A 22,109-nucleotide genomic window follows, 5' to 3' on the forward strand; every position below is an offset into this window, starting at 1 on the left:
TGATGTATCCAGCCGTTCCAAAGCTCGTAATCGTATTCTTCCTATCAGCATTCTACCACTTTTATCTCAAGTTGGTTTGGCATTTTGTATCCAACTAACAAACATTGAACCGCCAAAGTGATGGATATAAGCGAGTTACCCTATGCTTGCCAATATTGGAAGGCTATAGGTTGATAATGATGCATTATGGCATGATTATTCTCGATTAACAGTAAATTGACTTTATAATCTCGATAGAGCTTCCGAAATGTAGATTTAAGATGACCGAACAAGGGCAGCTCACCGATAAAGCTGATCATGGTTACCAGACTCCAATATGTTGAATTAACAACCAACATTTGTTCTCACACACTAAATCGCCCGACACCTCAATGTCTTATATTTTCCGTTATCTCGTCTTTCATCATCAGCTATTCCCAGTATCTCCTCCTCCTTGGGTGACCAAACGTCTATCATAAATGTCCACAATCCTCTCATGTGTCCATGTCAATGTCTAACGTACCTCCAGCTATCAACAAAGACAAGAAATTTAGTAAAAACAACTAGTCTATCGCCTGCGCACGCCCTTATCCGTGATACTCATTATCACATCCGCATTCCTTTAGAAATCTCCCCAACCTGCTTTTTACTCCGATAAATCATCAATCCAACTCGTTCATACGCATCTCGTGTCTTCTCTGTGCTGTGTTTTTAGGAATCAAGACGACTTTGCCGTCTGGGTATTGAGTAGATAACTAAGCGCGAACGGGACTGCGGTTGTCACGTCTCGCTGACTTCTCTCTAATGAGCCTCTTGCTCGTCTCTTCGTCAAAGCCGCAAGTATCCCTTAAGAACAAAAGTCTGTTTTCATGTTAGTTCAGCACCGTTGATGAAGCACGTTCAAACTCACTTGTCTTCGGACGTTTCTTTCTCCCGCATATCTTCGAAGCTCTGTTGACTTTCCATCCAAGCTGTTGCTCGACCTCTTGGATCGACCTTCTTGACCCAAAGGTTGAAAGTTCCAGTTACAGGACGGTGGTCACTCACTCGAACCTCATGCCGTCTGTAATCAAATTGTTCGACACGGCCTCGCCCTCTGTACAGTAGTCGGTCACACCAGGCAGGGCTTCGTCTCTTCTCGCTGGTGTCGTAGTTGTCAGTACCAACGTCGTACTTATAAGTTGGCGCAAATGTGATGGGCATTTCTTCAAAAGCCCGAAGCTTGAATGCTGGATTTCGTCTTCGTGCCACCAAAAGCTGGTCTCGTTCGAGGAGTTTGCCCAGATTGTTCTGTTTGACTGCTGTAACAACAGTATCACGAGACATGGTATCAATTCGGTAGTTCAAGTCGCCATTGAGAATACACAGCTCATGATCCATGATCAGACTGCCATCACCGCCACCAACGAAGCTGTCAATGCGAGAAGCAGAATCTCGTTCAACAGCAAAAAGATTAGCTTCAAGAATGGCTGCAATGTCATTGTGTCGGGCGTTCGCTTGTGACTGCCCGGCAGCCAAATGGCAATTGACGAGGCAGATGGAGGTGTCATCAACTCGGAAGCGTACGGCAACACAGCCCTTGTTACCGTGCAAGCCACCCATACCTCGCTTGACCTCAGCGCCTTGGAGGCCCCTGATCCTGTCTCGTAGGGTTGCTTTCACAAAGACACAGGTGAACAATCCAACCATAGGTGCTGTATGAAGGAGGTGATATAAATCGTCTGCTGGCATGTAGTCATCGAGGGTCTTCATCAAAAAGTCGCGCCAATCTCGGTACTGGTGGCTCATTCGTTCCTGGTCTGTTCCGGCTTCTTTTTTCTTGGGCTTCAAGAATCGTTTGGCCGTCAACTTCTTGTCCTCCAAGTCCACAAGTTCCTGGAAACCAAACACAAGGATATCTGGCGAGCCACTAGACTGAACAAGATCTTGAAAGAATGTTGAATCGCCACCAGAATGTCGTAGACTCGAAGGTGTCGATGCTCCGGCATTCCAGGTAAAGAATAGGGCTCGTATTTCGTCGAAGTCGCAGTATTGAGTATCTTTCGACTTCATTGAATCTTCGAGGAAGTCATCCTCAAGCAAGCCATCCCATGCTTTAATCTTGTTATCAGCTCCCAACGAAATGATTTGCTGTCGGTCCAGGAAATATGAGCAAGAGGGGTCGGCGGCCATCTTGACAATGGGATTCTCATGCCCCTGCCACTCTTTGAGAATGACCCAAGGTGCCTCCTCCACGTCATACACACATATTTTACCGGTGTTGTACGCTGCCCAGATGTAGTTGCCTGCACTCGCCAATGCGTTGATCTTCCATGTGCTGATGTTCATCATCATCACACACGAATAGTCATTGGTATTGTAGACAGTCACCTTGCCATCCACATGACCAAAGAAGACCTTATCCGGATGTGACTTGACAAGAGTGCCAGAAGTAACCTCGCCGGCACTATCCGCTATCAGGGGACGAACGAGCACTTGAAATTGGGTTCGTCCATCGACTGTAGGCGCAAATACTCGAATCTCCTTGCCTGTCGCATGCCAAAGATAATCTCCGATAACCATGGAATGAGTGTGTCCTTTTGGAAGCTTGTAACTCTGAGTCGGATGTCCTGTGATATTTGCAACTGCTTTCTCATCCGGTCCCCACACGAGTAGTGTTCCCGATTCATCCATAGTCCAGATTTCGTTCCAATGTCGGAATATTCGTACAACTTCGTTTCGACCATGGACATTTGGCTTGCTCGGTGTTATGGCATGCGTCGCTACCTCGACTTCCATGAGGTCTCCTGTATTGGTACCGATCCATATCCTCTTGCCTTCTTCTCGCGGGTCAGCAGCAGGTTTGAAGCTTACCGCTGTCGCCTTGACTCCCTCAGTATGCTGTAAGCTCATAATTTGCTCGCCGTCTATGAGACTCCACACTCTTGTCATGTAACCACTGGCGCAAATAAATTCACCACAAACGTCGAAACTTCTCGCATCATACTTTGTTGGAATCTCATAAGTTCCATGCTTGCTGAAGGGTGGTCGTCGATTGGTGTTTGAAGCCTCGGGATATGTCGTGACGTGATGGATAGGCTCAGCCTTTGGAGCAATTTTTGCGGCAACAACTGGAGTGGATTGTACAGACTTTGGAGGTGCGGCAGCAGCAATCGGGGCGGCAACGGTCGTCGGGGCGATACGGAACTCGGCTGGTGTTCGGTCAGATGCTCTATCTATCGTCATAGACCTGCCATGACCTCGTGAAGGAGCTGCAAGCTGTTGCTGAGGTTGCTGTGTCGTAGGGGTTGAAACAACTCGCTTAGGTGGTGAAGAAGTAGGCGCCGGATCGACGGCTTGCACTGCTGTCGTTGCAGCGGGGCGTTGTGGTCGTGGGGGAGGAGGCATGCTATTACTATTATTGTTTACTGGAGGAGGTCGAGGCGGGATGTCAAAGTTTGCAGGTCTTGCTGGTAGTGCTGGCCGAGGCTCGCCAGTTACCTGAGGAGTTATATTGCCTCTTGAGAACCCATTGGCCTCTTCACGATCCTTTCTCATAGTCGTGATCGAATGATGAACAGGCGGAGGATCGAAGCCCATAACCACAGATTTTGGCCTGCTTGGTTCAATGTGCGATTGTGGCCTTGGTCGTGTTGGTAGTTTTGGAGGTGTCTCCTCCCCAGATCCCAAGCTACTTGGCGGACTGTTAAATGGTGAGTTTTCCTGGGAGATGCCACCCTTCCCAATGACTGTTGGCCCAGAAAGCGATGCGATCTTGGGAGGCGCAGGTATCAGTGCCTTTTCATTGCGAGGGGCTGGCGGCGGAGGAGGAACCTTGGGTTCTCGAGTCCTGATCAGCTCTCCAGAACGTCTAGGTGGAGGCGGTGACGGCGGCCTCGAACCGCCAGAGCGAGGAGACTTAGGAGCATTGAAAGATGGTGAAGTATTAAGTGATCGACTTGGAATCTTGAAGGATCGGCTACCGCCGGTTGGTGTTGGAGGTGTCGCGACAGCATCTGGGTTTACGAATGAAGGTTGGTCTCCAACTGCCAGTGCTGAGATTCGACCCTTCGGGGGCGATTGTGGTGGAAGAACTGTCACAGCTGGAAGCGTAGCCGACGCAGGTGGTTGTTGTAGCTGAACTGTTTGTGGTTTCGGGGTCGGAGCTGGTCGTGCGGACGTCGGCGGGGGAGGGGCATCGTGATTAACAGACAGTGCCGCTGGCTTAGGCTTTGGTCTCGCAGGGATTGCTGGGGTCGAAGGACTGGCCGGCGGTACTTCTTGTCCAGGTTTGAAATCACGAAGACGGTTCGGTTTGGGAGCTGGGGAGATAGGTCGTGAAGGAGGTCCGGTGGCAGCTGGAGCTGTAGTAGGCGGGACATCGACAGGTTTGCTGACGTTGGAGTTGGTCGAGTTGCCCATGTTCTCGAATCGGGCTCGTAATGAGGATACCGGCTTCTGTAGAACTGTTAGCATTGTGAATACTTGGGACAATGGAGGTTCATACAAGTGAAGAGCCATCGGGCCCTTCTCCGTTAGTTGGCTCCATGATAATAAAACAAATGCTTCCTCTCGACAGCGAGGGTCGAGGGTGACTCTACCCGCTACACCCACGCCCAGTCGTCTCACTCATGAAGGCATCAACAGTCGAAAGTGGAAGCTGAATCCGGCGCGACAGGTCGTAGTAAGCCAGAGTCAAGCAAAGAGATTGTAATGAAAAGTCAGAATTCGAGACGGTAAGTTAAAGCTCCAAAAGTCGGCACTGGGCAGTGACAAGGAACGTTGGGGGTCGACGAAAGAGCGGGTGGGTGATGTTAATGTTGATGACAGGGGCCTTTGGCGAGAACCCAAAGAGTCTCGTATTGTCGATATCGTGGTGGAAGTGCGTGGAAAACTAGCGAGGGATGTTTTGGAAAAGTGTCTTGTTTTTTTCTCATTCAAAGTCCCCTATTCTCCTCGTGGCTTCGATGTCGATCTTGCTGCGAGTTGTCTTGCGTGGTCTCTCACAATTTCGAGCTGGCTGAGCCACCCTTATGTCATAAGTGGGTGCGTCTGGCGTTGTTCTTGGCACTGTAGAGACATGCGTTTTGCGAGAGGTTGATACTGTGCATATAGGTTCGTTTCATGAATGATGCACTGTAGAGCTACCAGGGTAAGTGATTTCCGCTAAGGCTTCAGGGGTGTATCAGCGGGGAAACCATCGAAGTTCAAGATGTCCACGCGGTCAGTAAATGGAATAAGGAACGTCATGATGTAAGGATAATCGCTAAGGAAGAACATTTTTGTAAATAGTTTAAGGTTATCCCGAGGCTTGGGATAAATTATATTGCCTAAGCTTTCGCTGAAATTGATATCATGCTAAAGGGACCTTGGAAATTGTCCGATTTAGTCGTTGTACCTGTTGATCGACTGTCATGAAACAGTTGCACATATTTATCTGTAACTTAGAAGAACTCTACAGATATTTGTTAGAGAAGGCCTAAGATACTCAAAACTCATCATAAGACTTCCCAACTACAGGTTGTCGACTGGCCCCAAGGAATCAAGTGCCGATGGAGGCCAAAAATCACATATCATAAGGTTCAACTCAACTCGCCCCGTGCCATCAAAGCACAAATGAATTGATCCCTGTATAAGCTGCGCCTGTGACCTTTCTCACGGCAGTTTGTGGTTGCCGCAACGCCCCAAGGTGAAACTGTTCTAGCGGCGGGAGATGGTCAAGTCAAGCACTGAAAACCACCAGAGCTCCTCAACGGTACGTACCCAAATCTGGCGCCAAGCGACAAGGCCTGGACCTCGAAAGGAACCTCTCGGTTCATCATGTCAGGCCATTCCACTTACACCTTGACAAAACCCTGCCTCTTACAGTCTTTCAATCCTGCGTCCCGATTTTCGCTGTCAAAAATTTCAACATCACTCTGAACTGTCGATTATCGCCAAAATGAACACTGTGAGTTTCCAAGGAGACAAATCCGATTATTGCGCCGTTGATACTGACTGCTCTAGGTTAAATCTTTCTGGTTCGTACTTTTGCGCCTCCGATTTCCGCCCCCCCGAAATCTAGCAATTCGAAGCTGACAATGTTAATCATAGGCTGGGCTGGGGCTCTCTTTGCGTCGGTACATAACCTCACAATTCCTTCTTCCCTAGCACATCAATTGACCATGTCACAGCTGGTGGCGGTGCCTACTACTTTGCTAAGCAGCAGATCAACGCCGACCGACAGGCCAAGATGGAAGCCCACCGTAAGAAGAGACAGATGATCGAGAACTTGGAAACCACAGAGGGCAACGGAAGCCCTGCCCGCACCGATAGTACCGGCTCCCCAAGCCAAGAAGCAAGCAGCGACCCTGCCCCTACGAGACATGCGCCCGAGACCGAGAGCCAGCGAATTGGAGAGAAGAGCAAATACGAAAGTGCAAATGTATACCGAAGTCCAAAGGGAGATCGATTCTCTTAAGCCAACAACCCCGGAAATGTGTATATGAGGAGAGGGCTCGGTATTGGAGCTGTGTATAACAATTACCTTAACGCATCGTCATTATGATTTACTAGAAAAAGGCAAAGGATTTCAGTTTGCTTGGATATTTCGAATTGAGAAACTATCACATTGAATTTATTTCATCTGCAAAATGTACACAAATTTGCTCACCAACGCTGTCATATTCGGTGATAAGCTGGATGCAACACATCCTTACGGACAAGACCGGTTGGAGTGGAGCCTTGAACCTGGTTCCGAACTCGCTTGGAGCTTCTACGGAAAGAATCGCTCTTTTCTGTGTTGCTGCAACGTTAGTACACTCTCACTAAATCAGTATTACGAAAAATTGAATTGGGTGTTTTTCTGAGATGGTACAGGTAAACTGACGTTATTCGCGGCTCGTCATGGGCGTCATACTCGAATTACCGCTTGTGCAGCCAAGCCACGTGCTGAGAGACCCGGCAATTAGCCGCATTCGCACCCGTTGAAGGAGGCTCTAACTTCGCCTCAGCTCCACCATAGCTTCAATTATCAACTTCGTTCGTTCAACATTTTATTGTCTTCGTAATAGAGTCTCTAGTGCCACTCAGAAGAATGGCCACGCCAGAGCTGGCCATCGCAAAGGCCACCCTCTCTGCCACTCTCTTCCGCGCCGATCCAACATCCCTTAGCCGTCCTGAAGTCGATGCCTTCTTCCCGATCCTAACAGACGCCCTCGCCAAGTGCTCGCGCCCCAACGTCCAGGTCTGCTCCATCGCTTGAAAAGCTCTTCCCTCTGTACCCAAGCAGAAGTCACTAAATTTTGCGTGCTTTTTTTGGTCAAACAGAAATGCAAGGTTTGGATCATCGATAAGATTGCGCCCTCTGCCGCGCGCACGACTGCCCTGGCAAAATACTTCAATGCCCTATCCAAGAGTCTACAAGACGACGGCTCACGGCCGAGCCTTAAGCGACGGAGACTGCATCTTCTGTATGTTTTAAATGACGTGCTGTATCACGCCGTCACGAGGAATGATGACTTCAAGTTTGCGACAGCTTGGGAACCCGTTTTGCCTGGGATGATCGCAAGCGCCGCCGCGTTCGACAATTGCCCGAAACATAAGCAAAAGATCGCGAATCTTATTCGCCTGTGGGAGAATCAGCAATACGTCAAGTCAAGTTTCGCCAAAAAGCTTGAAGATGCTCTCGCAAGTGGTGTAGCTCCTCAAACCGCCCAAGAAGCGCAAACATCCAATGTTACTCTCAAGCTTGCAAAGGACGCGCCCTTTGCGCTCCCTTCCTTCCACGGCGACAGCACAGTACCGTGGTATGATCTACCCGCGACAACATGGCTACCTCACCTGACTCCAAACTCGACGAAACCAATGTTTCCTGACCAGATTCGGCCTATTCAACTCGCTGCTGGCCCTGCAGACAAGGTTCTCGTCAACGCTGTGCAAGACCTCTTGGGAGAGGTTGAGCGCATGTTCTCGAAGGAGCAAAAGTGGAACGACGAACCCGGTAACGATCTAAATGAGTTAGGGGAACGAGTTGTTCTCGATGAAATCACTGGCGAGGTTATCGCAGGAGACACATACTACGGCTGGTCCCGTCAGTTTTGCGAGAAAATGAAGGAGAGAAAGAAAAAGGGTAGAAAGGGGTCAGACAGGGGTCGTTCGCGCTCCAGATCTCGCAGCTATTCACGCAGTCGATCACGAAGTTCTTCACGACCTACGCACAAGCGCCGACGAGATTCAAAAGACTCCAGGGGTCGAAGTCTTTCCCGCAGCCGAAGCCGATCATATAGTCGTGATAACGATCGCAGCACAAAACGACCACGCAGTCCCAGCTACAGCCGAAGCCGGAGTCGGAGTCGAAGCCGTAAAGCACGATTTGAGCGCCCAGGGTACAGCAGATCACCATCGCGTTCACCTCCGCCCTTCCAAGGCAAGGACCCCCGAGACCGTCCATATCGCCCGCCTCCTTTTCCTCAGCAAGCACCCCCAGCGCCTTTCCCTCCTATTCCCCCACCAGGAGACTTCCCTGTCCCTCCGCCTCCTCCAGCAGGTTACCAAGGTCCTTGGCCGCCTCCGCCGCCTCCTCCACATATGGCACCAGGCTGGTTCCCCCCTAACCCAGCCATGATGGGCCAGATGATGGGTGGCTGGAATGTTCCACCGCCTCCACCTCCGCCGCACAACGGATATCAAGGGAGGGGGAGAGGAAACGGATATCGTGGTAGAGGGAGGGGTGGATATGATCGAGGTCGAGGATGGTAAGGTGTTCAATGAGACATTTGTAACGAGATACACTGATGTACAACTACATGTGAATAATAGATCTCTGAATTTGATTCACATCTTTCACACAACCTGATCCATGATTTACCGACGTCGTAATAGTAATGACTTTTATTTTAGTCTTGCTCATTCATCGTCTACATAAAACCAAGCAGACCCTCAATCCCTCTTCCCTCTTTACACACAGCAAAAGCACAAAAACACAACTCAAACCCGGGACCAGCGAAGAACCTACAGCTCCTCCAGGCGCCCGGTTCCATGTCGCGGGAGGGTAAAAAAGTGAGACAGCCAGAAGAAGTAAAGAAGAAGAAAAGAACAGACAAAGTTCAGTATTCGCCCCAAAGAGTTACACGAGAAGCGTAGACATCCATGTTTTTTTAATGCTCGGTTCCCATCATGCCACGACAGGCAATATAGTATAAAAACACGCGTTCTTTTCTTGTCATCTCGAGAGCCAGAGAGAGAACTCAGTAGCATTGTAATATCTGCACGCTTTTGTCCTCCCCAGAACAATCCCCCCTGAATGTGGTCTAGCTGAGGCGCAAGCCAAGAAAGAAGGTTCAAGAGTCAAAAGGCGAAATATAGCGACGGTGCTCACACTGGCCAGTCCCAATCCCAGTAAAAGTGACTGTATGTCGAGTACGCGTGTTCTTTAGTCCATTATTGAACCGCGAAAAACCAATCCCTTCTCATAATCATAATACCACCGCCAAACACGACTATGCAGCAATGATCGTTATCCGAATCCACCAGTGTCCCTCTGTATTCGACTTTGGAAAGGGGATTCGTCCCTTTCTTATCCAAGTTCGATGCATTGACGAATGTTGGATAGCTGCTAACTTGGATTACCGACTTCGAGTAGATCCTACAGAGTTCTGTCGCTCGTGGAGATTGGGTCGGCCGTCTTGCAACTTAAGCGAATCGAGGCGCTTCGAATTATCCTCGGTGACTGGGTCGACTTCGTCTACACGAGGCATGGGGTTGACATGGTTTTGTGCTGATGGGGCATCGGCGGTTCCATTGCCATTGCTTTCCCTCTGTTGGTTGGCCTTCTCGCTTAAAGCAGCCCATTTACGCTCTCGAAGAGCTTCACGTGCTGCTGCGCTGTTCTGCTGTTCTGTGTAGTCGTGCGAGCAGTCATCAAATAACTGTGGGTTAATCTCCATGAACAGCTTCATAGCATTGTAAACCATGCCGTGGATCGTTCTGTGACAGTTAGACTTGGTCCTTCAGAGCGTTCAACGTCACATACCTGTTCCAGTGGCCCTTTGAATTCTCGTAGAGAGGAGCAAACATAATGGGCAGAATGATTTCAACATTGTCGCTGACAAGATTGCAGAAGTACTCGTTGTTCCAGAAGTACAGGGCTCGCTCGGCAACCTGGAAGTGAGGGCTGGCGACAGACTTGGCAAGCTGGTGGAACAGAGGTTCTTGAACCTTCGCAAACTCTGCAGGATCCATGACCTCAAAGATATCTTCGACTTCGTTGAGGAACATGACCTCCTTTGTGCTGTTGACCTTGGGCCAGTAACGGAGTAATCCCAAAACCACCTGTGATGATTAGTATGACGTCTAAGAAACAACAAGTTCAACTTACATCTTCTGTAAGAGAAGCATCCTTCTCCAAGAATTGCACAATACAGTAGGCAAGCTGAGGGTGGTACATGCTCAGACTCTTGGGCTTGTGCAGCGGCAATAGCACTCGGGTCAAGAAGATCTTGTGCTCCTCCTTCAAAGGGAGAGCAAACCCGTTGATAATAGAGCCAAGAATCTCGAGCAACTCGGCAATACCGTTGAATCGCTCGGTTTCGTAGGTGAATTGGAAGAAGACGTTGTTGATGGATCGTCGAATAAAGGATCGTAGGTTAAGGAATTTTCCGTAAATGCGATGGAGGGTGGTCTTCAAGAAGTCTCGCTCACGGGGGTCCTCTGAGTCAAAAAGCTCAAGAAGCTGGAGGACAAAGCTGTGGTCAATGTAGGCCTTGGCGATGTTGGTGTTGAAATCCTGACTCTCAATGAAGCGAAGGAAGAACTCATAAACGACCTGGATATGCGGCCAAGCGACCTCAAGAACAGGCTCGTCCTCTTCGGGATCGAAAGCTTCGCCTTGAGGGTTCATTGGAGGAGGGATCGGACGGAACAAGTTCTTGGCAAACATGTCGACAACCTTGGGGTACATGGGTTCCGTGATGACTTGTCGGTTGTTGGCGACATAATCCAGTAGCTCGTGCAAAGCTAGCCTCTTGATCTCCTTGGACTTCATGTCACCACTCGCATCGTTGAAGTCGAAAATGACGTTGCACTGATCAATCTTTTGCATGAAGAGTTCTTGTCGTCGGTTAGGGGGGACCTCGTGGAATCCAGGCAACTTCTCAAGCTCGCGGTGGGCGGAGATGTCGAATCGTGAAGAATGCTGTCTCTTTGGGGTTCTGAGTCCCTCGGGAATCGCATCGCGGTTATCTATTCCTCGATGGATCAAGAGTGACTTTTGTCCTGCTTTAGGAGGGGCCAAATCGTGTGGCATCGTCTCGGCGGCTCCGGGGGGAGGGATATGCTGTGGTAATTGTGATTAGTCGAAAGTTCGAGACTGAATGGTAGCGAGAAGTGTAACTTACACCTGGTGTTGGGCTGATGACAACAGTTGGCGGAAGTCTCGAGTTGGCACTTCCACCATTGGGGCTCGAAGCGCCTCCAGTTGCAAAGCGATCAGGGGTGCTACCGGCCTGAGTTACATTGGACAGATTGGAGGGCTGTGAGCCACTGCCGTGTTCACCTCCGTGTCCAGCATTGTTCTGTGGCAGTGGCTTGTTTCTAGGATCGTTCAAGGTCGACGTGGAGGATGAGGGCGTGAGCACGGGTGACTGATTGGAATCCCGTGATGAAGGGGACGCGGTACCATCCTTGGAATCCTTGTTCTTCTTAGAAGACTTATTTGGATCTTTCCCACGCGAGAGCTGGATGATATTAGCACAAGCAAAACTAGTAGATAATAAAGCAACAGTGACATACAACTCTCTGACTGAAGCGCTTCATCTTGTCGGACAACAGCGTGTCGTGTGGAGGGGCGGTTTAAGACGCCCGCTGCTCAACTGTATGAGGCAGTGGGGCACCGGGGCAACGACGTCAGGGGCAAAGGGACGTCGGGGATGTGATAACAGCTGCGCAAGCAACAATATCAATGAATCGAGGCGTCGTAGCGATGAGCGATGTCGATAATCTTTGTTAGGGGTCGATTTCAAGGTAAGAGGAGAGGGGCCAGCCTGGCGAGAGCGTTGTGGTGCTGTCGAGAGCCGGACGAAAGACCGCGAGTGCGAGAGCTTCTAAGCTGATGAGGCCGGGGCAGCTGGTGTAAAAAGACTACTCGGGAAGCGAAAAGCGACGATTGATCCCATGCAGGAGAAGAACGATGAAGCACTGAACCAGCCAGAGCTGAAGATCTTTGGTAGGTGTTGGGCGACAGTGCGTCGAGATGAGGTGCAATCAAGTGCGGTGCTGTGCAGTGCGAGTGCTGGGCGCTGGTACTGACTGAGGCGCTGGCTGGTACTTGCGCAGGAGGGTGGGAAACTGGAACGGGGGCTCGGCCGGGTTGGTCTCTGCTGATGCTTCCTGGTGCTGCTGTCTTGTCTTAGGGAGGAGAAAACGTAGTAAGATCAAAGGTCGTGAGGAGCAAAGTAGAACTGGAAGTGGAACGAAGAAGAAGAAATGTCAAGGACGCGGCGTGGTCGAGATGCTCACGGCGGCTTCAGACTCGAGCCTCGTTGTCGTCGATGAGGAAATCGGAAACTTGTCGTAGGTAGCGGACGTGATTGTCGTTGGGCGCCGGCGAAGAGTAGGTATTGTGCTTTGCGGGGGGGTGGAAGCTCCAGTTGGAGGGAACGCGCTTCGATTATTGGAGAGGGAGGTCAGGTTCGGGTCATGGTGTTCACGTAGATCACCAGCTGTTAGTGACAGTGTGCAGATGCTGTGCTATCGCTAACAGATCCCCTAGGCATGCACTGGTGAGCTCAATTGGACTGACCCTGGTTGGGATGACTAGGAACGGGCGGTGAAACCACTAGAGGCGCTGCAGAGGCACATTAGGGGGATGTGCCCCTCCTGAATGGACCCCAATGCTTGGTAGGAGCTGGTAATTAGGGAGAGGCTTGGATCAATGCTTGCTATAATTTAAGGTACATTGGCTTTAATGCGTTTGATATTGGCTATCTTTTAGCTATTATTTGTATCACTTTATGTTGTTTATAGTTATTTCTAAGTTCAACTGAAAGGACATCAAATACCGATCTGCCAAGAAGTGGGCGTCAAGGGAGTCAGTTGGAGTGCCACTAGGTGTGAGTTGAACCAGTCACGCGGCCGAAATTACAGGTAGGCTGTGTAAGAGGCCGGGCATTTAACATGGGAATGTTCAGCCGCAGATAAACAGAATCTCGAAAGTCCATTCTAGAAGAAAGGATATCAGACGAACGTTAAAATGTGCTTTAGACTTGAGCATATTAGTGATACTCTCTATTTCTAGTAATTGACTGATTGTAAGCCAGTTTTGTTGTGCTGTTGGAGGCATGCAGGTGCAAATTCAGGTGAGAGAGAGGATACAGCTTAGAACATTCCATAGCTAAGATGGGAACGACAAAGTGTGTTTTCAGATCATATCAGCCGTGAGTTAAGCAGATGTTTCAATCGTGAGTCTTTTCTGGTCTCGTTGTTTCTCTTCGTGATACCGATACCCTTTCGAACCCAACATTCATTGGAGTTTGATAAGCCAGGTCGTAAGCACAGACCAGAACAGCCACAGAAGTTAACTAGAATGACACTGTCCTCTGCCAGTGTTTTCAGGTCAGAAAGACAGTGCGTGAAGCCCATCCCCAGCCACAACGAAATCAATGTCAAGGGCACCTGGTGAGAATCACGTCAAGTCATCATCATCGCGTATCCAATGCAACAGCGGCATCGACTTTCCCCCTCCGTTAATTTGGGCAGCATCAGCACAGACTCCGACTCATCAGCGAGTTCCAATTGGCCACTATTCTTGGGTCTGTTGTGTCACCGTCTTCCTCCCATAAAAGTTAGCTCCGGTGTGTATCTGGAGCTTGTCAGTGTTGTTTTTTCAACCTAGAGTTTACAGGGCGACAACAGAACTTACATGAAGATACAACAATATTCTTTTTCTCATAAATTGGGCCTTTCGTTTTGATGTCACGACTACAATAACAGTTGGCAAGCAAAGATGGAGATTTCGTCCGATGAGAACGGCTATGAAAGCCTGGATGATACTCAACTAGAGAATGACAATGGTGAAAGAGCCAATGATTCGGTTCATCCAGATTCAGCTCCCAGATATACAGTTCCTTCTCGCGCAATTGGTGCTGTTGAGATTCCTGCTGTGGTTGAAAACATCGACCGTACCATCAAGGCGTTCGGCCGAGTACCAAATCTCCAGCATGTAAGAACTCATAACAGTTCAGTCTTCTACTTCGACTAATAGGAATTCAGGTCATGGATGCAGGGAGAAACTCGATTCCCCTCTATCTGACGCCAGAGATGCCGTTCTGCAAACCCATCATGTCACACAATGCCCGCAGTCATAATGTCGTGCTGAAAATCACTGTTCCAAAACGAACAGGGCGTAAGCGCAAGCGTGGTACTGATGGACCATGGGAAGGAGATGTTGAAATCAACGACGCTGAGGATCAACCACAAGAAAATGACAGAGTCTCATCTCATGCCAGATTGGACGACCCCAAAGTATTGCGCCGAACAATGGCAGACAATGTCGACAAGTACCAGGTTGAAGCAGTTGGTGTTATTCGGAACACACATCGATTTCGGGGGCTTGCGGACTTTTACTGGGATATGTCCAAATCGTCATTTGCGCAACAATACGTGGACAAGGTGCTCCCTGGAGATGGTAAGCTTTTTGGTCCAAAATCTGTTCAGGATACTAACAGCTTGCAGTCGACAAGATTAAGGAGTTCAAGTTCCAACCTGGAACTGACAAAGGACCGAATGTCGATATTCTACCACCACCGATGTTTACGCACATGAGCCTCCCTTTCAACTACCAATACTCGCAAAACCCTTACGTACGTGCCACTGAAGATGGCGGTACGGTCAACACTACAGCTGTGAAGCAAGTCGGTTACTTCATTGGCGCAGAAGACCCTGCACCAGCTGGACCTCAACTTGAACCCGATATGACCGATCCTAGAATGGTGGAAATCATGGCTGAACTCGAAGCGGCCTTTGAAGAGCGGCCAGTGTGGACACGGCGGTCTCTACTCAATCACCTTGGAGGCAAACTCAAGAACTGGAACGAGCTCAAAAAGTATCTCAACTACGCAGCCTATCAGTTCAAGGGAGGGCCATGGAGGGATGGTGTGGTTCCTTATGGTATCGATCCACGGACCGATCCGAAGTATCGAACCTATCAGACTCTCATGTTTAAGCTTCCTAAGCAGAAGCGTGCCCAACGCGGTCAGACGTGGAAATCGCTACGCAAGGTCCAGATGGGCCCCTTGAAGGAATTTCTGGAGGAGCTCTCGGAAAGCCACGTTTTTGACGGCGACACCTTTCACACTGATGGTAAAGTGTGGCAAGTATGCGATATTACCGACCCACTACTCAAAGAGCTTCTTGAGAATGCTGCTATCCGTCCCGAATGGGACCCAAGCAGCGGATGGTATCACGGAGGTCTGTGGGCAAAGGTCAAGGCCATCATGAAGACAAAACTGGTCGCGATCCAATTTGACCGGCACCTTACACGAGAAGATTTCGCAATGACGCTACAAGCAGGAGACGAAACTCCTATACGATCCAATCAAGCAACATTCCATCTCCCTCTGCCTAATCTACGTCTCACAGACGAGGAGCTTACGCAACTTCGTGGACGGCAACCGACAAAGAAGAACAAGCATAAGGGTTACAGCGTGCGTGTTAGAGACCCCAACGCAGGACCGAAGCGGGCACCAGCTGAAGAGACACGGGCGGTCGAGCGAGGGGAAGAAGAGGCTAGGATATTGGAAGAGATGGGATCCGGAAATGAGGATTCGGATGACGATGATTCAGGAGATGATGAAGATGGTGACATCACAGCTGTAAGGGACGAGGATATAGATAGAGAGATGATGTATGGATGAGTTGTCAATACGGGAACCAGATCACAGTACCAAGAAGCAAGGGACATGGCAGTATGCAGTCAGCTGTAAGGAAGCAAAGGGGAAATGCAGTCATCAAACAATTCCCTGCCGCAATTGTGCATTGGGCACGTTTCCAAACCTCCATTACAGTTTGTTGCTCAGACTCTCGCATTTTGCCCCTATGGTACTAATTCCATTCTATTGTCTTCTCCCCTGCTTCCATGGGAAAATGTTGCTAACAAACCCCATGTTTGAGCAGTGCTTGGCTTTCAAACTCTTTGCGAGAAAACGATGTGAAGTCCAACTTTGCGTTAGTAACCGTCGGCAGCACCATTATAGAAGTAAAACGAGTATCAGAATCATGCTCAAAGTGAAGTGAATTGCCAGCAATCAGGATACTTATATAATCGTTCTCTGCCATTTTGCTCTGCGGCTATTGTTCCTCCCGTGGCTCTTCGTTGGTTTGATCTTTTCTTATTCATCTCAAACTTATTGTCCCCTCAAACTTATTGTTTCCTCACACCTCTTTGCGAGCCCGTTAACATTCTTATTCTGCACGTTTGCCGTGCTTCGCAGTGACAGTGACTCACTGTGTTCTTGTTTACTTGTTGCCTGCGTTTTCACCTGCATATAAATTTCGATTGCACCCTCCTTCCCACATCTTTCCGTTTTCACCTCCGCATCCATCCGCATTATTGCAGACAAACACCAATCTTCTCTCTTCTCCCTTCACCCTTCACTCCAAACAGAAGATGGCAGCCGTCAAACGCCAATCCAATGGCGCGACAGCCATCGTGGTCTCCGAATATAAAACGGGGTCTGGCACCCTCACCAGCGACAGGTTCTGGTGTGATCCGTGCAAGAGAATCTTCAGCACGTGGCAGCAGCTTCACGATCACAAAGAAAAGATGAGCGCTCAAGGCAAGGCTAAGCATATACACTGCCAGTTCTGCAGTCGTGACTTTCACACCGAATCCGCCAAAATCACCCACATCCAGCAGGTTAGTTTCATCTCTTCTTCTCCTGTATTGCCCTGCTAACTCCTCCGCAGGATCACCCTCAGGAACAAAGCCTTTATTGCACAGGATGTGGAAAAGGCCCTTTCGTTCGAGTTGGCGGACTCGTATCTCACGTCGAGAAAGAGTGTCTCATTCTCAATACGAACACGATTGAGACCATGCGTGAGGAGAAGATGGAATTCTCCCAAGCCCTTACAGCTTTGACTAAAGAGCCTCTCAAGAACAACTATGGAGGCTACATGCCCGAAAATGCGAACAAGGGTCTTCCTGATGCTACCTGGGAATCAACTGGAAGCATTCCTGCTCCCTTTACTATCGAGCAGAGTCAGTTCCCCAGCCTTGGCGAATCTAGTTCTACCACACTCCAGCCCACCAAGGAAAAGAAAGAAAACAGCTGGAACAAAGGCAAGAACCTGTTCCCAGATGCTCCTGCAGCTCAGCGCCCTACTCAAGAGCAGCTCAAGCAAGTCACTGCTCCGAGCGCCAGAGCTACCTTCGACCTCATGAGCGATCTCGACCCCAAGCATCCCAACTTCAACGTGGGCCGGTTTTACTCCGAGTACACTCAGAAATTTAATTGTCGCATGGGGAGATGCGGCAAGGCCTTCAAGACAGCGAAGGGTTTCATCGCACACCTCACCTCCGAGGTTCACTCTGCGAGCAAGTACCGCTGCCCCTACTGTCTCAACACGTTTGGGTCTCTTGCTTCGATCACCCAGCATGTTGAGTCCAACAGCAACAAGTGCAAGATCCGAGACACGGAGCAGTACAATTCCTACATGGACCAGCTTCTCGCTAGCATGGTTAACGTCAAGGATAGACACGCAGATGGCACCGTTCGCTATGAGACGTCAAAGACGTTTGGCAAAGGCCCTAGCCCTGGCTCAGACCTCGTTGAGCAGAAGGAGAACCCCAAGGTCAATGGAGGAGACCCTTACACGGGAATGCAGATTCATTGGTAGATTCGCGGAATGATTGTTGCGGAGAATGAATTTGAGACTGGCAAGTTTGAGAAGTGAACTTGGGAGACTGCTGGGCAATGTACCTGAGCTTATATAGTAGCTGAATCATTGACGATGCCCAAGTAATTCATTCATTGCCGTGAAGTCGTTAATTCAACTGATCTATCGTGAGCAAACACAGTCATATACGAGCATTTCTTCCTCTATAAGATTATGTAGCATTGCACTGATTCAACTTACAGCAGCCGCAGCGGATGCACGTTGGGTTTACGCGTTCAAGAGGCGGAGTTGTAAATTTAGAACCGGAGCGGGGCTAAATGTGGAACCCATTGGCCCCTGATGACCTAAGCTTCACTCTAATCCAATACGATACAGTGAGAGTAGACAACACTCCCGTAATTAATTTCAGGATATTTCACCAGTTCAACTTTGCTTTCATCATCTAATAATTTTGTGTATTTTGCGTCAAAGACACCTGCGATACTGAGCGTTTGCAGCAAAGCCTGCTGCTATCTTCTCCTCTGGCCTTTCCCCAGATTCCGCTATCGAATAACGGCTTCTTCAAGATCGACTAAACGATACCCCTGTGTTCGCTACGCTGGAACAACGCTATGACGAGACGATTCGAATAGATATCTGAATATTTATTGCACGAGCGATCAGGGAGATAGTGTTTGGACTGGCTTCGAGGTTACAGAGACAACATACAAGCGGGCGCAATGGCGACAGCTCGGAGATGGGCGCGCAAGATTGAGCGTTGCTGTTGTACTTTTGCGACATACTTTCCACTGGCTTTCGTTTACGGTTTGACATCATGGGCGGTTTGGGTGGTGGTCTGTATCGGTAGTGCCAGCAGGAAGAGCAGTTGGATAGGTAAGTCTGGACTGCGGTGATGCTGATGTTTCCATCTAACAACTTTACAGGCACAGGTTCTTCGATAATAGGTGTTGTACTTTACATTATGCTCAACTGGTGCTACACTACCGCTGTCTTTACACCCCCCGGCTCGACAACGAACGATATGGGTTATGGACTCCTTCCTACACAAAATACGCCGCAGGGCACATCCTTTACAGTCAAGAGTAACGGCGAATTTCGATTCTGCAAGAAGTGCCAGGCTCGTAAGCCTGATCGTGCGCACCACTGCTCGACATGTCGACGATGTGTTCTGAAGATGGATCACCACTGCCCCTGGTTAGCAACGTGCATCGGCCTGCGCAACCACAAGGCATTCCTCCTGTTCCTCATTTATACGACTGTTTTCTGCTTCTGGTCATTTGCGGTCAGCGGATCATGGGTTTGGTACGAGGCGCTGGATGATCAGGAGTACATCGATACTTTCCTGCCCGTCAACTTTATCATGTTGAGCGTCATCAGCGGAATTATTGGTCTCGTTGTGGGTGCTTTTACAGGATGGCATATTCACCTGGCACGTTGTGGACAAACTACGATCGAGTGTCTCGAAAAGACACGATACCTGTCACCCTTGCGCAAGACCTACAACTCTGCTCACAATCCCGCCAACAATGTACCGGAAGCTGCTCGCCAATTTGTCGACTTTCACACAAATGCTTTGCCAGGTATCACTCGACCTGAAGAGGGCGAAGAGCGACGGTCGTATCCCCCTGATGGTTCTCACCCTGTTCAGCTTTCGTACGCTCAGCGAGAACGAGAACAACGACAAAGGCGATATGAGGAGTATCTCGACGAACAGGACTCTGAGAAGCTCCCTAATGTCTTTGACCTCGGCTGGAAACGCAACTTGTTGCATCTATTCGGACCTACCCCCGCCCTTTGGTTCTTCCCTGTCTCCAACACAACAGGAGATGGCTGGACATGGGAAGCTAGCAGCAAATGGCTTGAGGCGCGGGACCGACTTAAAGCTGAGCGAGAGCAACAACGAGCTCGTGAGGTTAACGCTGGTTGGGGATCCCCAGATGATATTCCTGATGTTCCCGAACGACCTACAGGTGCAGGACGGCATTTCACTCCAGGACCAAAGCTTGCAGGACCCAAGACGATGAGTAAGGCTGATCGGGTTCTGGGCCGCGATCCTAACCTTTATGCCGATGCAACACAAAATGTGCCCATGAGCCGACTCAGCCCTCGAGGTCGAACAGTAGACGACGAGCTTGCAGACTTGGACAGTGATGACGACGATGGCTTCATCGACACAAATAACCCAGAGCCAGAAAACGGCAAGTTGAGTCCAAGCTTCACATCAGAAGCTCAACGTCGTGACGACGCTGAGGCTCGCGCCCTTGAAGTCGTCACCAACGGCAACTGGGGCCGCGGTGGAGCGAGCGGCATGCTTCGAAAGGGAAGCTCACAGAGCAGTCCTCTCAGTAGAACACCAAGCAATCTCAGCCGTTCAGGGACACCAAAGTTCCAAGACGAAGGCGTGGATTAGACATTTGGAGGGTTATGTTTTCGAAAGCGAATGAAATGAATGAGGTTCCTCGACGTTTAACGTTTCTTGTCATGAGATGAGGAGTTTTGTGTTCTATTCTTTTATTTTCAAGTTCGATCATCATCATATTATTATTCTTCTTATTCTTCTTCTTCTTGGTACAGATTACTTTTTCTCCGATACGTTTTGGCGGAGTTTTAGTTGATGGTGTATGATCCGATATCCAATATTATTTAACTTCCACCCTTCCTATGGATCCACGGGTGTATATCTACTATAGATCTACTCTTTTGCCAAGCGTGACTCGTGTGATTAGTCTAAAACTGCCGAGTTGAGATCGTCCACGTTTATGAGATCTACAACACCAACACCCCTTGATCATCACTATGTTACTTTCAAAAAAGGGTTACACCGCCAATCTCACTCCCTACGACAATGATATCGCCTGTCAACCGAGACCTTTGGCGTGTTTCAGAAAGCTGGATTGACGCCGTCATGCCCTGGGTTCTCGGCATGTGCCCGTAGGAGTATCCCAGGCCAGCTCGCAGCAGGGAACTTGGCGTCATTTGGCCAAGTGAGACTATCCACATGTGGTATCTCCTTGGCTTGACTGACAACTGCGTCACCTAGACATTTCTCTGCATCTAATCTCGGCAGAAGCTTTTCGATCTCGGTGTAGTATTCGTCAACGCCTAGACTTGTCCTGTAATCTTTCGATCCAAAGTCAGACAGCACGCCGAGGCGTATGAGACGGGACAAGGGGTCTATTCGCTCTGCTATGCCTGGTGACGTATGTACTGCGATGGCAGTCCAGACTTGATGTGACGCAGCTTCAGAATAGCCGCTTTTGGCGAGATGCGCCTTTGCGCAGTCGGCAGAGCAGATCTCAAAGCGTTGCTCGCCATTGCAGAGGTGGCTCGCTCCAATATCATGATGAATAGCTGCTACAAAGAGAAGTGGACTCTGATCTTCAGACTTGAAGGGAGAGTCTTCTTTCTCGGCGATATACCGAGCTAGAAGATAGACTCGAAGAGAATGATTCAAGATAGGGATAGGCAAAGCATCCCTAGCGAGTTCAAGAGCTGAGAGACAAGTATCGGCCTGAGGTATCTTTTCCAGTACAAGGGGGTTTATGTCGCTCATCATGACTCTCAGACGATATTCATGAAGGAGCGTTACAAATGCTACGCTTTGAGATGAAGCTACTACGGTATGTCCATATCCAAGCGGGGTTGACTTGAACGCTGACAAAGCTTACAAGTTACAACGTCGAGCTGGAATGACATCTTCAACTCCACTATCCAACCCCCCTCTTCCAGAAACTCAGAATAGCCTCATTCTCATTCCATACGATGTCCTCTTCTCAACGGGCGCACACCCCCCCGCGACGATCGTGGAGATCAGCATTGGAGAGGGGGGGACCCTGCGGGGAAGACGAGACGAATATGGAACGAGCGCCTTTTAGTGAGAACCGTGAAATAAGAACGAGGCGGTTTCGACGCTCGGATTAGGAGGTTGAACTTGTGGAGATTAGTTTATGACTATTTTGTTAAGGAACAGGGGTAATAATACGAGAATACGAGTCACAGACTGTATCAGAGATTCATGTGTTTGTAAAATAGTTCATTCCTTATTATTCCCCTCTTCGCCCTTGGGTCAAGGCCAAGAAGGCCTCTTCCACGAAAGGGTGAAGGAATATATCGCCTATCCCGAGATTGAGGGGGTGGTCCAGTAGTTTGTTTGTTTTGTTTGTTGTAGCGTGAGCCACCGGTATGTGTATATCATGATTTCCCTATGTCGATCCATTGTCCCATCTCAGAGGCCTCAAAGGTGAGGGATATCTCCATCTTCTCCACCAGCCATTCCATTC

The 22,109-nt window shown here is 49.4% G+C and overlaps 8 protein-coding genes across 8 annotated transcripts; 5 read left to right on the forward strand and 3 right to left on the reverse strand.

The window, feature by feature from the left end:
• Positions 1-273: 273 nt before the first annotated feature.
• Positions 274-4,950, reverse strand: FOBCDRAFT_248357 (Endonuclease/exonuclease/phosphatase). Its single transcript, XM_031174661.3, has 3 exons — positions 4,466-4,950; positions 890-4,416; positions 274-840 (listed from the first exon to the last, which is right to left on the reverse strand). Exons 1-3 carry the CDS (start codon positions 4,505-4,507, stop codon positions 735-737), a joined length of 3,675 nt encoding a protein of 1,224 aa, XP_031051446.2. The 5' UTR covers positions 4,508-4,950; the 3' UTR covers positions 274-734.
• A 713-nt stretch (positions 4,951-5,663) lies between these two features.
• On the forward strand, positions 5,664-6,614 carry FOBCDRAFT_216166 (uncharacterized protein). Its single transcript, XM_031174663.3, has 4 exons — positions 5,664-5,908; positions 5,965-5,978; positions 6,052-6,077; positions 6,132-6,614. Exons 1-4 carry the CDS (start codon positions 5,900-5,902, stop codon positions 6,416-6,418), a joined length of 336 nt encoding a protein of 111 aa, XP_031051448.1. The 5' UTR covers positions 5,664-5,899; the 3' UTR covers positions 6,419-6,614.
• A 115-nt stretch (positions 6,615-6,729) lies between these two features.
• Positions 6,730-8,757, forward strand: FOBCDRAFT_18564 (uncharacterized protein). Its single transcript, XM_031174664.3, has 3 exons — positions 6,730-6,749; positions 6,817-7,183; positions 7,267-8,757. The coding sequence occupies exons 2-3, from the start codon at positions 7,034-7,036 to the stop codon at positions 8,695-8,697; spliced, it is 1,581 nt and encodes a 526-aa protein (XP_031051449.2). The 5' UTR covers positions 6,730-6,749; positions 6,817-7,033; the 3' UTR covers positions 8,698-8,757.
• Positions 8,758-9,379: 622 nt separating this feature from the next.
• Positions 9,380-12,087, reverse strand: FOBCDRAFT_18567 (protein phosphatase 2A regulatory subunit RTS1). The gene is made up of 5 exons (XM_031174665.3): positions 11,728-12,087; positions 11,334-11,672; positions 10,316-11,272; positions 9,971-10,269; positions 9,380-9,924 (listed from the first exon to the last, which is right to left on the reverse strand). Exons 1-5 carry the CDS (start codon positions 11,749-11,751, stop codon positions 9,564-9,566), a joined length of 1,980 nt encoding a protein of 659 aa, XP_031051450.2. The 5' UTR covers positions 11,752-12,087; the 3' UTR covers positions 9,380-9,563.
• Positions 12,088-13,638: 1,551 nt separating this feature from the next.
• Positions 13,639-16,090, forward strand: FOBCDRAFT_216172 (transcription factor TFIIIC subunit TFC1). The gene is made up of 3 exons (XM_031174667.3): positions 13,639-14,155; positions 14,206-14,620; positions 14,668-16,090. Exons 1-3 carry the CDS (start codon positions 13,940-13,942, stop codon positions 15,846-15,848), a joined length of 1,812 nt encoding a protein of 603 aa, XP_031051452.1. The 5' UTR covers positions 13,639-13,939; the 3' UTR covers positions 15,849-16,090.
• A 239-nt stretch (positions 16,091-16,329) lies between these two features.
• On the forward strand, positions 16,330-18,065 carry FOBCDRAFT_216173 (uncharacterized protein). Its single transcript, XM_031174668.3, has 2 exons — positions 16,330-16,849; positions 16,900-18,065. The coding sequence occupies exons 1-2, from the start codon at positions 16,601-16,603 to the stop codon at positions 17,827-17,829; spliced, it is 1,179 nt and encodes a 392-aa protein (XP_031051453.2). The 5' UTR covers positions 16,330-16,600; the 3' UTR covers positions 17,830-18,065.
• Positions 18,066-18,209: 144 nt separating this feature from the next.
• On the forward strand, positions 18,210-20,510 carry FOBCDRAFT_216174 (Palmitoyltransferase PFA3). Its single transcript, XM_031174669.3, has 2 exons — positions 18,210-18,702; positions 18,753-20,510. The coding sequence occupies exons 1-2, from the start codon at positions 18,549-18,551 to the stop codon at positions 20,237-20,239; spliced, it is 1,641 nt and encodes a 546-aa protein (XP_031051454.1). The 5' UTR covers positions 18,210-18,548; the 3' UTR covers positions 20,240-20,510.
• Positions 20,511-21,425, reverse strand: FOBCDRAFT_216176 (uncharacterized protein). The gene has a single exon (XM_031174670.3). The coding sequence runs from the start codon at positions 21,383-21,385 to the stop codon at positions 20,711-20,713; it is 675 nt and encodes a 224-aa protein (XP_031051455.3). The 5' UTR covers positions 21,386-21,425; the 3' UTR covers positions 20,511-20,710.
• Between the last annotated feature and the right edge of the window lie 684 nt (positions 21,426-22,109).

The sequence above is a fragment of the Fusarium oxysporum genome, chromosome II (assembly GCF_013085055.1).
Source record: "Fusarium oxysporum Fo47 chromosome II, complete sequence".
NCBI classification, from domain to species: Eukaryota; Fungi; Ascomycota; class Sordariomycetes; order Hypocreales; family Nectriaceae; genus Fusarium; species Fusarium oxysporum.